Source organism: Lissotriton helveticus, chromosome 1_2 (assembly GCF_964261635.1).
Source record: "Lissotriton helveticus chromosome 1_2, aLisHel1.1, whole genome shotgun sequence".
Taxonomy (NCBI): domain Eukaryota; kingdom Metazoa; phylum Chordata; class Amphibia; order Caudata; family Salamandridae; genus Lissotriton; species Lissotriton helveticus.
Window position 1 is genome coordinate 353,839,556 of NC_136058.1, and position 14,245 is coordinate 353,853,800.

The 14,245-nt window shown below is 53.5% G+C and overlaps 1 protein-coding gene across 1 annotated transcript in view; it reads right to left on the reverse strand.

Annotated features, from left to right (window-relative positions):
• The window catches only part of LOC144803733 (uncharacterized), a 350,480-nt gene that overhangs the window by 119,796 nt on the left and 216,439 nt on the right, over positions 1-14,245 (reverse strand). Inside the window, exon 5 of the mRNA XM_078671875.1 lies at positions 7,449-7,544. Coding sequence (XP_078528001.1) covers positions 7,449-7,544 — 96 coding nt within the window. The remainder of the gene's footprint in view (positions 1-7,448; positions 7,545-14,245) is intronic.

Consider the following 14,245-nt stretch of genomic DNA (forward strand, 5'->3'; position numbering starts at 1 on the left):
TCCGCTGCCTCCACAAAAGTGGAACAAAAGGGGGTGGTGATGGACGGAGCATCTGAATCAATCAAACACTCACACCCAGTCAAAAGATATGGGTTTAATCCTTCACTGTTCTTTAGCCCACTCTGCTACCCCAGTTCAGACATGGCTATATGCAAATCACTCAGACCCTGTGTCTAATGGGAACAGTCCAGCCCGAACTGCCAAGCCATGTCTTCCCTGGACCGGAAACAAGCTTCCGAGGACTGGTTTCTGGCATTCCAGCCGTCTTCAGCCCGGCTTGCTTGAATCCAGTGGCAAAGTGAGCAAGGGACTCACGTCTGAGCATACCCTGCCACACTTATGGTGGCCAAAAGTGGTACAAAAGGAGGTGGTGATGGACGGAGCATCTGAATCAATCAAACACTCACACCCAGTCAAAAGATCTGGGTTTAATCCATCACTGTTCTTTATCCCACTCTGCCACCCCAGTTCAGACATGGCTATATGAAAATCAGTCTGACCCTATGCCTCATGGGAACAGTCCAGCCTGAACTGCCAAGCCATGTCTTCCCTGGACCGAAAACAAGCTTCCTAGGACCGTTTTCTGGCATTCCAGCCATCTTCAGCCCGGCTTGCTTAAATCCAGTGGCAAAGTGAGCAAGGGACTCACGTCTGAGCATACCCTGCAACACTTATGGCGGCCAAAAGTGGTACAAAAGGGGGTGGCAAAAGTGGAGGCGCATGTCAGTACTCACCCCTCATCTGCTGTAAGATCATTGCAACTTGCGCAATGTTGCACAACCTTGCTACAAAGAAAGGTACAGAAGTGGAATTAAGTGACTATGAGGACCACGATGATGAATGTGCACAGCCTGAGCCCAACACAGCAGGAGTGGCGTCAGCAACAGATGGGAGACAGAGACAGCAGAGTACACACGCCACTATTTCTAAGTAAGTAAGGAGACACAGCCAGGTGAAGTATGTACACAACGTAGCTTAATTTTTTGTCACTACGCCGGTCCACAAAGGCAAAAATGTGCAAGACCAATTGTAGCCATCCATTCTGGAAATCCTGGGTTACTTCACCCATTCCAGGTAAGGGAGTGTGGGCAGCATCAGTTTTTGCGGCCATGCCAACCGGTGCCGGATGACATTGGCTGGCTGTCCTCACTGGGCGAGTGGGCAGTGGCAGCCCCATGGAGCCTGCTGCTCCTCCATGTGTCAGTAATAGGGGGGGTTGTCATGCTGCTCCTACAGGTGCTCTCCTCGCTCTCACCCACATCCAGAGCAACAGTATGTGCCGACTGCGCAGTCAGCAGCACCTCAACAGCACTTATCACCCTCACAAGGCCCCTGGAGACTTCACTGCTGCTGTGGGCCAGTCCCTCCTGCATGTTTACACATCGCTTGCAAGAAGGAAAGTGGCAGTGGCCAGACGGTTGACTGCCCTTGTATGTTGTTCTACTCGCTGCCTCTCCTTCTGCCTGTCCTGGTCAAGCTTGCTGCACAGGAGCAGCACAGACTGGGACATGTCGCGCATGCCCGCAGCCATCTATCTCGTGCCCGCAGGCATCTCTCTACTTCCCTCCGTCATTGAGCTGATGCCCTTTTCAATGTTTGTCATATTCTCATTCAGGTGCCTCATCTGCATTGTACCGACTGGATGGCTTTCCCCTGCATGCGCTGTATTTTGTCCATGCTACTCTCAAGTCCACAGAAGACACTGGGACCCTTAGCATGTTACAATTCACTGCTATCTCTGGCCCTGCAGCTTCTGGCACCTGTGCTGGCCCCCTCGGCGCTGGGCTGCTGATTGTCATTGCTGTCCTCACCGGCCACGGTTGATGTATCACCGCCCACGTGTCTCCTGCTAATGACTCCATTTTCATTAGTGTGGCAACTACATGCCTCTTGCTTTTTTGGACTGCAGGTATTGTGACATCCGGTGACGCAAGCAGTTCAGGTGAGGACAGGAGTAGAGGGGAACCTAAATGCTCTGGGGAGGCCTGCAGCTGTGGTGACGCTGGAAGGTCTTGGGAGGCTGGCTGTGCTGGTGGTGCAGCAGTTTCCTGTGTGGTATTCCCTGCACTTGTGCTCGCCTCCTGGGTGTCTTCCCTCTGTGGTGCACTGCCTTCCTTCTCCTTGGTACGCCTGCGAGATGTGGACTGTGGACAGAAATTCATACATTAGCTCTGTGGTCTGCAGCCCTGCTTATACAATTAAATTCTGATCTTTGAAACACAGTCGCTATCGTCTCAGCTTGCTTATCACTGATGTGTGTCGCATGCCTTGTTGTTTGGTGTGCTGTCTGACATGGTAGGTGTTTCAATGACTACATCTCCCATAATGCATTGCTGGTATATGTTGCTACCTGCACTAGAGTGGGGTTAACACTACCACATAGGTAAGGTAAGTTTAGCTCGTTTTTGGAATGGGCATTCTCAAGGGCCTCATGGCATCAACACGTAATGCATTATCTAGATGATTTCCTGTTTCTCAGCCCAGCGGGCTCTCGGGACTGTGCAAGGGCATTGCAGGAATTTTGCGTGCTCATGCGGGGTTTCGGAGTGCCGTTGGCGCCAGGCAAGACGGTGGGGCCGAATACCTCCCTGGAGTTTCTGGGCATTGAACTAGACTCTGTGGAGGGCTGTTTCCGGTTACCGTTAGACAAGGTCGCCAAATTCAGGGCCTCTTTGCAACAATGTCTTGGGAGCAGTAAGGTGACACTGCACCAGTTACAACGGACAGTCGGGCAGCTGAATTTTGCGCTGCGGGTGATGCCGATGGCCCGCCCTTTCTCTCGGTCCATTGCACAGGCCATGGTGGGCCTCAAGGAAGGCCATCATCGCACGAGGCTGTCGGCCGAGGTTCGCCAGGACATGCTCATTTGGCTGGCATTCCTGGGGGATTTCAATGGCCGGGTAGTCTGGAGCAAGGCACCGGCCTCGTCGGCAGAACTGGGTCTTTGGACTGACTCGGCGGGCAGTGTGGGCTTTGGCGCCATACTGGGAAATCGCTGGTCGGCCCAGAGGTGGCTGGCATGGTGGGCGGCAAACGGCCTGACGAGCAACATTGGGTTTCTGGAGTTGTTCCCGATCTGGGTGGCATTACTGGCATGGCCAGAAGAACTCAGGAATAGCTCGGTGGTATTCTGGTCTGATAACATGACAGTGGTTGACTGCATTAATCAACAGGCAGCACGCTGCAAATGGATACTGCGTTTGCTAAAAGAAATTGTGCTACAGTGCTTGAAATTGAATGTTCAGTTCAGGGCAAAACATGTGCCGGGGGTACTGAATAATGCGGCGGATGCGCTCTCTCGTTTCAAAATGCAGGCATTCAGGGAGTGTCTACCAGCAGCGGAGCTAGCGGCAGCGCCGTTTCCAGAGTCATTGTGGCGAATCGGCGCGCCTGATTACAAGACCTCGTGGCAGCCAGTCTAGGGATCAAGACAAGGAAAGCTTATGAAGGGGCGTTCAGCGCGTACTGCACTTTTTTGGGCCCCACATGGGAGCAGGAATGGGGTCAGGAGGATGCCTTCACCCATTTCTTGGTGGCTCTTCATAAAGAAGGCCGGTCAGCGGGCAACCGCCAGTCGGTATAAGGCCGCCGTATCATTTATGGCACAGCTCCGAGGGATGGGGGACCCCACAGACTCCTTCATGGTTAGGAAGGCGATGCGCGGGTGGCGGCGCATAGAGGGACACAAGAAAGACACTAGGCATCCCATAGGTTTTGACAGGTTAACCATCTTGCTGGCTGCCCTGGAGGCGACATGCTCCTCACCTAGTGAAGTTGGCCTGTTCCGAGCAGCATTTGCGCTGGCTTTTTATGGGGCCATGCGAATAGGTGAACTGGTGGCGGCCAACAAAAAAGACACCGAGGGGGGCTTGCTGAGGGAGCATGTCCAAGTGAGGGGGGATTCCCTGCTCATCACGATTGCCAGGTCTAAAACCGACCAAGAGGCACAAGGGAGTAGCATTGTGTTGCAACGCGCTCCTGGTAGTCCTTGCTGTCCGGTAGCGCATGTAGAGGCGTACTTACAGCAAAGGGTGGCGACGTGGGGGGGGGCCTTGCTGCGGCATATGGACGGCACCCCGTTAACAAAATTTCAGTTCCAAAAAGTGCTAGCAATGGCGATGGCAGAAGCGGGCTTGAACCCGAGGGATTTTGGAACTCATTCTTTTAGAATTGGGGCCGCTACTGAAGCAACGGCCAGGGGTCTGCATTCAGACGGGGTCAAACAGTTGGGGAGATGGTCTTCGGACTGCTTTAAACGGTACGTGCGGTTGCATATGTTGTGATTTATAAGGATGTGCACTCACGTTGTTTCTCTTCTGTTTGGTTTACAGTTTCACGAGCCTATGACGCAGGGCGGGAACTGGGATCAGCCCAGTGTCAGCTGTCCACCACGTCCGGAGAGAGGAAGGGACTGCGTGTGGTCTGGGTCGTGGGCCACTCATGTGTGAGACGGGCCGCTGACGTATTTGAAGCAGGTGATGCGATCCACACATCTGAGGAATACGGTTTTCGGGTGTCCTTTTATGGGCAGGGCGGTTTGGGCATTGACCAACTGCAAGGTTTTGTCGAGGAACTGTTAAGGCGGCACAGGTCACCGCCATCAGTAGTCATAGTGCACATTGGGGGCAATGACTTGGCAAGATTGGGCAGAAGGGCCTTAATCGAGCAGATATTGACAACAGTTAGTTGATTGGCAAGGATCCTCCCGGAATGCACATTAGCCTGGTCGCACATGGTGCCAAGGAAGGTATGGAGGGGGGGGCGGTCCACAACAGCGTTGAACCATTCGGTAAAGAGGGTCAACAATAAGATTGAGAGGTTGTTTCGGTCCGCCCACCTTCACAGTATACCTCACGGGTGCATATGGGGGGATCACTGTTACTCTCGGGATGGCATACACCTGTCCAAGGCAGGGAACGACATATGGATTGGGGATCTCCTAGCATGGCTAGTGGGATTAAGGAGGCATGACCTTAAGTACTTTTGTGGGGGGGCCAGATCGTCGGTCAACAATCTGGCCTGTGGCGGTAAGGTCATGATCGGTGAGCAATTTTCAAGGTCCCTAGTGGGGGCGCCACCCAGTACAGATGGGAGCGCCCGGGGGGAGGCGGCCATTGGCCCCTCCCATGTGGGGGCGACGCCCAATATGTATGGGATCGCCCAGGGGGAGACGGCCATTGGCCCCTCCCAGGGGGAGACGGCTATATGCCCCTCCCAGGAATTTCCCGGGGGCCTGATAGCCGCTGCGGCGGAAGAGAGTGCGGGGGTAGGGGGGGAGTCTACGCTGTCCTTCTTACGGTTACCCCGCACGGGATCTCGGACGACCCTAAGATGGCGCCGAGTGGAAAGGTGCCCCCAAGCAAGGGAAATTACGGTTGGCTACGAGGGTACAGCCCTCTGAGCAGGCGCCACTACGAGAGGGCGGATTTGGTGATAGGGATCTGACACCGGTTAAGACCTTGCCGTTGGCCCTTAACGATAGGATGTACAAAATTCGTATACAATGCACGATGCCATGATGTTAGACTCGGCTAGGAAATATTTGTATTAGAGATTTGTTAAGGTTAGCCTCAATATCTGTGTTCATCAAGTGTAATGGAAGTTGAATTTTGTACATACAAATGAAACGTTTATTTAAAGTTTTAACTTTTGTTTCATATTTTAATAAATACGGCCGGGGGAGTCGTGAGGCTCCCCTGCCTTCTAAAAGCTCAAATTGTGTTTGTTTCCTACCATTGGGATTCATGGTGGAGGGGGTGGCGGGCATCCCAGACCATATGGAAAGGGGGGACCACTCGGTCACTCCGCACTTATGGCTGGGTGCCCCGCCCACCCGGGAACCCGTGCAGGCGTGGGGGCGTGCACCGGCTGGTATGTCCATAGTGATGTAGCCGGAACACGCCCCCGCCGCATGAGGGGTTGTCCTAGAGTTTCCCACCCGGAAGTCCGTGCACTTGGGGCGGGAAGGAATACCGTCCCGCCTACCTGACAGAGGATAAAAGGCTCGGGATCGAAGAAGTCGTCCTCTTGTTCCCGCGCTCTGAAGGTTGCACCACTCGTCGCTCGTGAGCCTTCAAGGGAACAAGCAGCAATTTTTGACCCACCCACCAGCCCCTGAGGCAGAAGTTCGGGAGGAAGAATAAGTAGTGATCACGTTGAAATAGGGCACGTAACGTCGTGTCCAGATTGAGTTCGAACTTGTTTACGCAAGGGACGACATGTTGTTAGGCCTTTTTCTCCTTTGTAGATTTGTTAATAAACAGTATCATGCGCCCCGTTTTGTTTTCTCCTGTCAAATAAAGTTTATGGGGGGTCTCCTGCTCCGCGGGGATGGAGAAAGAAGAGAGGAAATGCACCTAATTCTGTGCGATTTGATGAATAAAGTTTTCTCAGTATGTTCTTAAAAACTGTCGTATTTATGAATTTTTTGGTCGGGCGGTAAGGTCATGATCGGTGAGCAATTTTCAAGGTCCCTAGTGGGGGCGCCACCCAGTACAGATGGGAGCGCCCGGGGGGAGGCGGCCATTGGCCCCTCCCATGTGGGGGCGACGCCCAATACGTATGGGATCGCCCAGGGGGAGACGGCCATTGGCCACTCCCAGGGGGAGACGGCTATATGCCCCTCCCAGGAATTTCCCGGGGGCCTGATAGCCGCTGCGGCGGAAGAGAGTGCTGGGGAAGGGGGGGAGTTTACGCTGTCCTTCTTACGGTTACCCCGCACGGGATCTCGGACGACCCTAAGATGGCGCCGAGTGGAAAGGGGCCCCCAGGCAAGGGAAATTACGGTTGGCTACGAGGGTACAGCCCTCTGAGCAGGCGCCACTACGAGAGGACGGATTTGGTGATAGGGATCTGACACCGGTTAAGACCTTGCCGTTGGCCCTTAACGATAGGATGTACAAAATTCGTATGCAATGCACAATGCCATGATGTTAGACTCGGCTAGGAAATCTTTGTATTAGAGATTTGTTAAGGTTAGCCTCAATACCTGTCTTCATCAAGTGTAATGGAAGTTGAATTGTGTACATACAAATGAAACGTTTATTTAAAGTTTTAACTTTTGTTTCATATTTTAATAAATACGGCCGGGGGAGTCGTGAGGCTCCCCTGCCTTCCAAAAGCTCAAATTGTGTTTGTCTCCTACCATTGGGATTCATGGTGGAGGGGGTGGCAGGCATCCCAGACCATAGGAGCTAGAGGTTTTAATTTGTCACAATAATTTACACTTTCTGCAGGATTCTGCATGTTAAGAAAAGATGCGCAATATTGCAGAGTTTGGCACAAGAACCACTGTTGATAAAGAAGCCTCTTGCCGCAGGGAGCAGCTTTTGCACAAGCACCATGCCAGGGGTACAGACCAACACAGATCAGTTTCTTGTTCAGCGCCTCGACCAGCTTCTTTTCATTTCATTCACTGTGAATCTGCCCCCTCACGCATTCCTTCTCACCTTCATCACAGTTCGCTCCTTTGAATCCATCCTCACATCTACACGTGTCATTCGAATAGCAAAAGCCATGAATGCAGGTCCTAACGCAAGGTAGCACTGGAGAAGAGAAGAAGACATAAATTAAGAGAAGACGAGATGCCTCACCATCCCTGCAAAATTAAACTTGAGAGATTTATTTTCACAAATGTGAAAAAAGACGGTGCCAGAAGCAGGCTTCCAGGTGTGCTCTCGAGAAGGCCATATATCTTTTTGCAAAGGTGTCTATTGCCCCTGAGCTAAGCTTTCCGGAGATGAGAACTCATATACACATTTCTTTTATCTACAGAGTGGAAAAAACGTCCCTCATTGCGGAAGCCCTTCCATTGCACCCCTGCCGAGTCTGGAGGTGAATTCTTTCCTTCCAAACCTGGACAGTCCCTCCAGCCCTTTGCACGTGTAAATGTTTACCACTTTCAGGGTGAGACGAGTTCTGAGGCAAGTCTCAGAATGCCCCAAAAAACATGCGAAATTTCAAGGCAAACCACAGTGGAAAGCACAGTTCCCACCCCTTATGAATGATTTATTATTAGAATTCTTTTTTTTTTTTTTTTCCAAAAACCTTTATTGGTAGCAAGGAGAGTGTACACAGCCAATTGCCTACAACCTGTCATCCACAGGCCGGCAGCGCTCACATTTCAAGCATAGATGTAGGTGAACAGATGTTAAAAATGTCAACAAATAAGACGGGGCTACAGACACAGCAAGTTGCCTACAACCCAGAGGGCCAGCCGCGGTGGAAAGGCTATATAACTTCAAAACTGTGTTACAGCAAGCGCGCAAGTCGTCAATGTACAAACATAGTGTAATGATATGAGGTTTCGTGTAAGCTAATATGGCTATCAAATGAATCAACAAAACAAAAACAATCCCAACTGTGATGCTCTAATCATTCCGAAAGATGGAAGGGGTATCGAAGGTGCGGAGTAGTGTATGGGATGCAGAAAAAGCAAGATGGGGGGGGGTGGGGTCGAACCGGTCCAGGCAAGAGTCGCTCAAGACGTAACGATGGAGGCGCCCCACATGACATGGATTTACGTGGCATCGTAACAACCGTGATGGGGATTGACGTCTGCTCGGCATCGGCAGGGGGGGGGGGGTGATGGGTGCCGCTCTTGAAATCGTAACCTACAAAAGTGTAATCAGACCCGTGGTATTAGAAACCACCGCAATGGAGCGCACACCGCTAGCCCCTCCTCCGGATCGCCCCTCGGGACTCTGGTACTTGTAGTTCAATAGTGGATCACCCAGGTGGGTGCAAGTCGGTACTTGTTGGACTGATGAATCTCTAGACCCGATACATGTCCCGGGTTTTTAGGTATCGCCCGAGACATGGCTCGGGTTTCGGGATAACTTCCCTCATCAGTAGAGAAATGGTTAGGGGTGGAGGAGAAGGCCGCCAAACAACCGTCAATGGCCTCGATGCCCGAACCGGCACGCAGGGCAGCATCCAAGAGCCCGTCGGCTCAAAGCTCAAGGGAGCCAATTAATAGAAACCACCGCAATGGAGCGCACACCGCTAGCCCCTCCACCGGATCGCCCCTCGGGACTCTGGTACTTGTAGTTCAATAGTGGATCACCCAGGTGGGTGCAAGTCGGTACTTGTTGGACTGATGAATCTCTAGACCCGATACATGTCCCGGGTTTTTAGGTATCGCCCGAGACATGGCTCGGGTTTTGGGATAACTTCCCTCATCAGTAGAGAAATGGTTAGGGGTGGAGGAGAAGGCCGCCAAACAACCGTCAATGGCCTCGATGCCCGAACCGGCACGCAGGGCAGCATCCAGGAGCCCGTCGGCTCAAAGCTCAAGGGAGCCAATTAATAGAAACCACCGCAATGGAGCGCACACCGCTAGCCCCTCCTCCGGATCGCCCCTCGGGACTCTGGTACTTGTAGTTCAATAGTGGATCACCCAGGTGGGTGCAAGTCGGTACTTGTTGGACTGATGAATCTCTAGACCCGATACATGTCCCGGGTTTTTAGGTATCGCCCGAGACATGGCTCGGGTTTTGGGATAACTTCCCTCATCAGTAGAGAAATTGTTAGGGGTGGAGGAGAAGGCCGCCAAACAACCGTCAGTGGCCTCGATGCCCGAACCGGCACGCAGGGCAGCATCCAGGAGCCCGTCGGCTCAAAGCTCAAGGGAGCCAATTAATAGAAACCACCGCAATGGAGCGCACACCGCTAGCCCCTCCTCCGGATCGCCCCTCGGGAATCTGGTACTTGTAGTTCAATAGTGGATCACCCAGGTGGGTGCAAGTCGGTACTTGTTGGACTGATGAATCTCTAGACCCGATACATGTCCCGGGTTTTTAGGTATCGCCCGAGACATGGCTCGGGTTTCGGGATAACTTCCCTCATCAGTAGAGAAATGGTTAGGGGTGGAGGAGAAGGCCGCCAAACAACCGTCAATGGCCTCGATGCCCGAACCGGCACGCAGGGCAGCATCCAGGAGCCCGTCGGCTCAAAGCTCAAGGGAGCCAATTAATAGAAACCACCGCAATGGAGCGCACACCGCTAGCCCCTCCTCCGGATCGCCCCTCGGGACTCTGGTACTTGTAGTTCAATAGTGGATCACCCAGGTGGGTGCAAGTCGGTACTTGTTGGACTGATGAATCTCTAGACCCGATACATGTCCCGGGTTTTTAGGTATCGCCCGAGACATGGCTCGGGTTTCGGGATAACTTCCCTCATCAGTAGAGAAATGGTTAGGGGTGGAGGAGAAGTCCGCCAAACAACCGTCAATGGCCTCGATGCCCGAACCGGCACGCAGGGCAGCATCCAGGAGCCCGTCGGCTCAAAGCTCAAGGGAGCCAATTAATAGAAACCACCGCAATGGAGCGCACACCGCTAGCCCCTCCTCCGGATCGCCCCTCGGGACTCTGGTACTTGTAGTTCAATAGTGGATCACCCAGGTGGGTGCAAGTCGGTACTTGTTGGACTGATGAATCTCTAGACCCGATACATGTCCCGGGTTTTTAGGTATCGCCCGAGACATGGCTCGGGTTTCGGGATAACTTCCCTCATCAGTAGAGAAATGGTTAGGGGTGGAGGAGAAGGCCGCCAAACAACCGTCAATGGCCTCGATGCCCGAACCGGCACGCAGGGCAGCATCCAGGAGCCCATTTTCTCTACTGAACTACAAGTACCAGAATCCCGAGGGGCGATCCGGAGGAGGGGCTAGCGGTGTGCGCTCCATTGCGGTGGTTTTTACTAATTGGCTCCCTTGAGCTTTGAGCCGACGGGCTCCTGGATGCTGCCCTGCGTGCCGGTTCGGGCATCGAGGCCATTGACTGTTGTTTGGCGGCCTTCTCCTCCACCCCTAAACCATTTTCTCTACTGATGAGGGAAGTTATCCCGAAACCCGAGCCATGTCTCGGGCGATACCCAAAAACCCGGGACATGTATCGGGTCTAGAGATTAATCAGTCCAACAAGTACCGACTTGCACCCACCTGGGTGATCCACTACTGAACTACAAGTACCAGAATCCCGAGGGGCGATCCGGAGGAGGGGCTAGAGGTTTGCGCTCCATTGCGGTGGTTTTTACTAATTGGCTCCCTTGAGCTTTGAGCCGACGGGCTCCTGGATGCTGCCCTGCGTGCCGGTTCGGGCATCGAGGCCATTGACTGTTGTTTGGCGGCCTTCTCCTCCACCCCTAAACCATTTTCTCTACTGATGAGGGAAGTTATCCCGAAACCCGAGCCATGTCTCGGGCGATACCCAAAAACCCGGGACATGTATCGGGTCTAGAGATTCATCAGTCCAACAAGTACCGACTTGCACCTACCTGGGTGATCCACTACTGAACTACAAGTACCAGAATCCTGAGGGGCGATCCGGAGGAGGGGCTAGCGGTGTGCGCTCCATTGCGGTGGTTTTTACTAATTTGCTCCCTTGAGCTTTGAGCCGACGGGCTCCTGGATGCTGCCCTGCGTGCCGGTTTGGGCATCGGGCCATTGACTGTTGTTTGGCGGCCTTCTCCTCCACCCCTAAACCATTTTCTCTACTGATGAGGGAAGTTATCCCGAAACCCGAGCCATGTCTCGGGCGATACCCAAAAACCCGGGACATATATCGGGTCTAGAGATTCATCAGTCCAACAAGTACCGACTTGCACCCACCTGGGTGAATCACTACTGAACTACAAGTACCAGAATCCCGAGGGGCGATCCGGAGGAGGGGCTAGCGGTGTGCGCTCCATTGCGGTGGTTTTTACTAATTGGCTCCCTTGAGCTTTGAGCCGACGGACTCCTGGATGCTGCCCTGCGTGCCGGTTCGGGCATCGAGGCCATTGACTGTTGTTTGGCGGCCTTCTCCTCCACCCCTAAACCATTTTCTCTACTGATGAGGGAAGTTATCCCGAAACCCGAGCCATGTCTCGGGCGATACCCCAAAACCCGGGACATGTATCGGGTCTAGAGATTCATCAGTCCAACAAGTACCGACTTGCACCCACCTGGGTGATCCACTACTGAACTACAAGTACCAGAATCCCGAGGGGCGATCCGGAGGAGGGGCTAGCGGTGTGCGCTCCATTGCGGTGGTTTTTACTAATTGGCTCCCTTGAGCTTTGAGCCGACGGGCTCCTGGATGCTGCCCTGCGTGCCGGTTCGGGCATCGAGGCCATTGACTGTTGTTTGGCGGCCTTCTCCTCCACCCCTAAACCATTTTCTCTACTGATGAGGGAAGTTATCCCGAAACCCGAGCCATGTCTCGGGCGATACCCAAAAACCCGGGACATGTATCGGGTCTAGAGATTCATCAGTCCAACAAGTACCGACTTGCACCCACCTGGGTGATCCACTACTGAACTTCAAGTACCAGAATCCCGAGGGGCGATCCGGAGGAGGGGCTAGCGGTGTGCGCTCCATTGCGGTGGTTTTTACTAATTGGCTCCCTTGAGCTTTGAGCCGACGGGGCTCCTGGATGCTGCCCTGCGTGCCGGTTCGGGCATCGAGGCCATTGACTGTTGTTTGGCGGCCTTCTCCTCCACCCCTAAACCATTTTCTTTACTGATGAGGGAAATTATCCCGAAACCCGAGCCATGTCTCGGGCGATACCCAAAAACCCGGGACATGTATCGGGTCTAGAGATTCATCAGTCCAACAAGTACCGACTTGCACCCACCTGGGTGATCCACTACTGAAATACAAGTACCAGAATCCCGAGGGGCGATCCGGAGGAGGGGCTAGCGGTGTGCGCTCCATTGCGGTGGTTTTTACAGACCCGTGGTATTAGCCTACCTCTAGTGTGGCGACAATTACGCGTGCATGCAGCAGGGCAGCGCGACGGGGGGGGTGGCGGGAGGGGGGGGGTAGGCGTCAGGGCATAGGATGTAGTCAGGGAGGGGGCACGTCTAGTAACCCGATTCGCCGTCGCCAGGCTGGGGGTCGTCTGACTCCTGAAGTGAAAGAAGGTACGAGGTCAGGGGGGTCCAAAGATCCTTGGGACGTGACTTCAGTGGTAATAAGTCGGCATATGTGTGTAAGTGTTCTTGCCATGTTACCATCGTAGAGAGCCATACCTTAAATTTAGGTGCGCGACCCCTACCCCAGCAGCACGCCACGTGTCTTTTGGCCAATAGGAAGCCTAACGCAAGAAACTTCCGATGCATCTTGATCAGTGGGGGTGGAAGACCCAGTAAGGCGATCTTGGGACAAGGCGCGATGGCCACGCCAACCATATCGGATAGTGCCTTAAATATTTCTGCCCAATATGTAGCTACAGCCGGGCACGTCCAGGACAGGTGGAAAAAATCCGCCCCCTCGGCACCGCACCTCAAACATTTATCGTTATCCCGCAAGCCGAAGCGGAGTAGGTTGGCGGGGGTATGGTAGAGTCGGTGCAAGAATTTATATTGTGCAAGCCTGAGACGTGCGTTACCTGTGACAGCGTTCGTGTGTGAACAGCTTTCTTCCCATTGCTCATCCAACAAGGGCTCATCAAGGTCCGTATCCCAGTCACCACGTGCTCTGAGCGTCCGGGGTGAGGGGGGGGGCCTGGGTATATTTATACAGCATAGACACCACAAGTTTCGGGGGGTCAGGATGAAGGAGAGCGTGCAGCGGGGCAACGATTTCCGGCTCAGAAGGAAAATCGGGCGGGACCGCCCTGACATTCTGGCGTAGGCGGGTATAGAGGAATGTGTCCATGACTGAAGGGGTAGAGTCCCCAAAGAATTGGGACGAGGTGCGGAACTGCCCCCCAAGATACAGGTCACCCCAGGTATGAATCGCATATCTCGTAAGTAATTTACGGCCTATCTCTTCGCAAGCAACGCTCAATCTGGGGTCATGCGCTAAGAGCATGCGAGGCGAGTACAAGAGCTCGACCTTCAACTGGGCCGCGATACGATTCCAGGCCCGTACTGTGCAGTCGACCGTGGTAGGGTCCCGCTCACATGCCCGGGTAGGGATGTAGAGGTACCCCGATGGTTGGGCGGGTCTCATATAACCATCTTCCACCGCAAGGTGAGCCATGAAGGGAGGGGGGTGTAGCCAGTACACAGCGAAGTGTCCCTGGGCGCAGTCATAGTAGCGTTGAAAATTAGGGACATCAAACCCGCCCTGGTGGTATGGCAACATAAGCGTCTTGAGACTAAGCCTAGCCTGTTTGCCACCCCAGATCAGTCGAGACAGCTGGGAATTTAGTACTCGAAAGAAGCTGGCTCCCGGAGTGTACGGAATGTTAGTAAATAAGTACAGGAGTTTGGGGACGACAACCATCTTGATAAGGGAAATGCGTCCCGCCATCGAGAG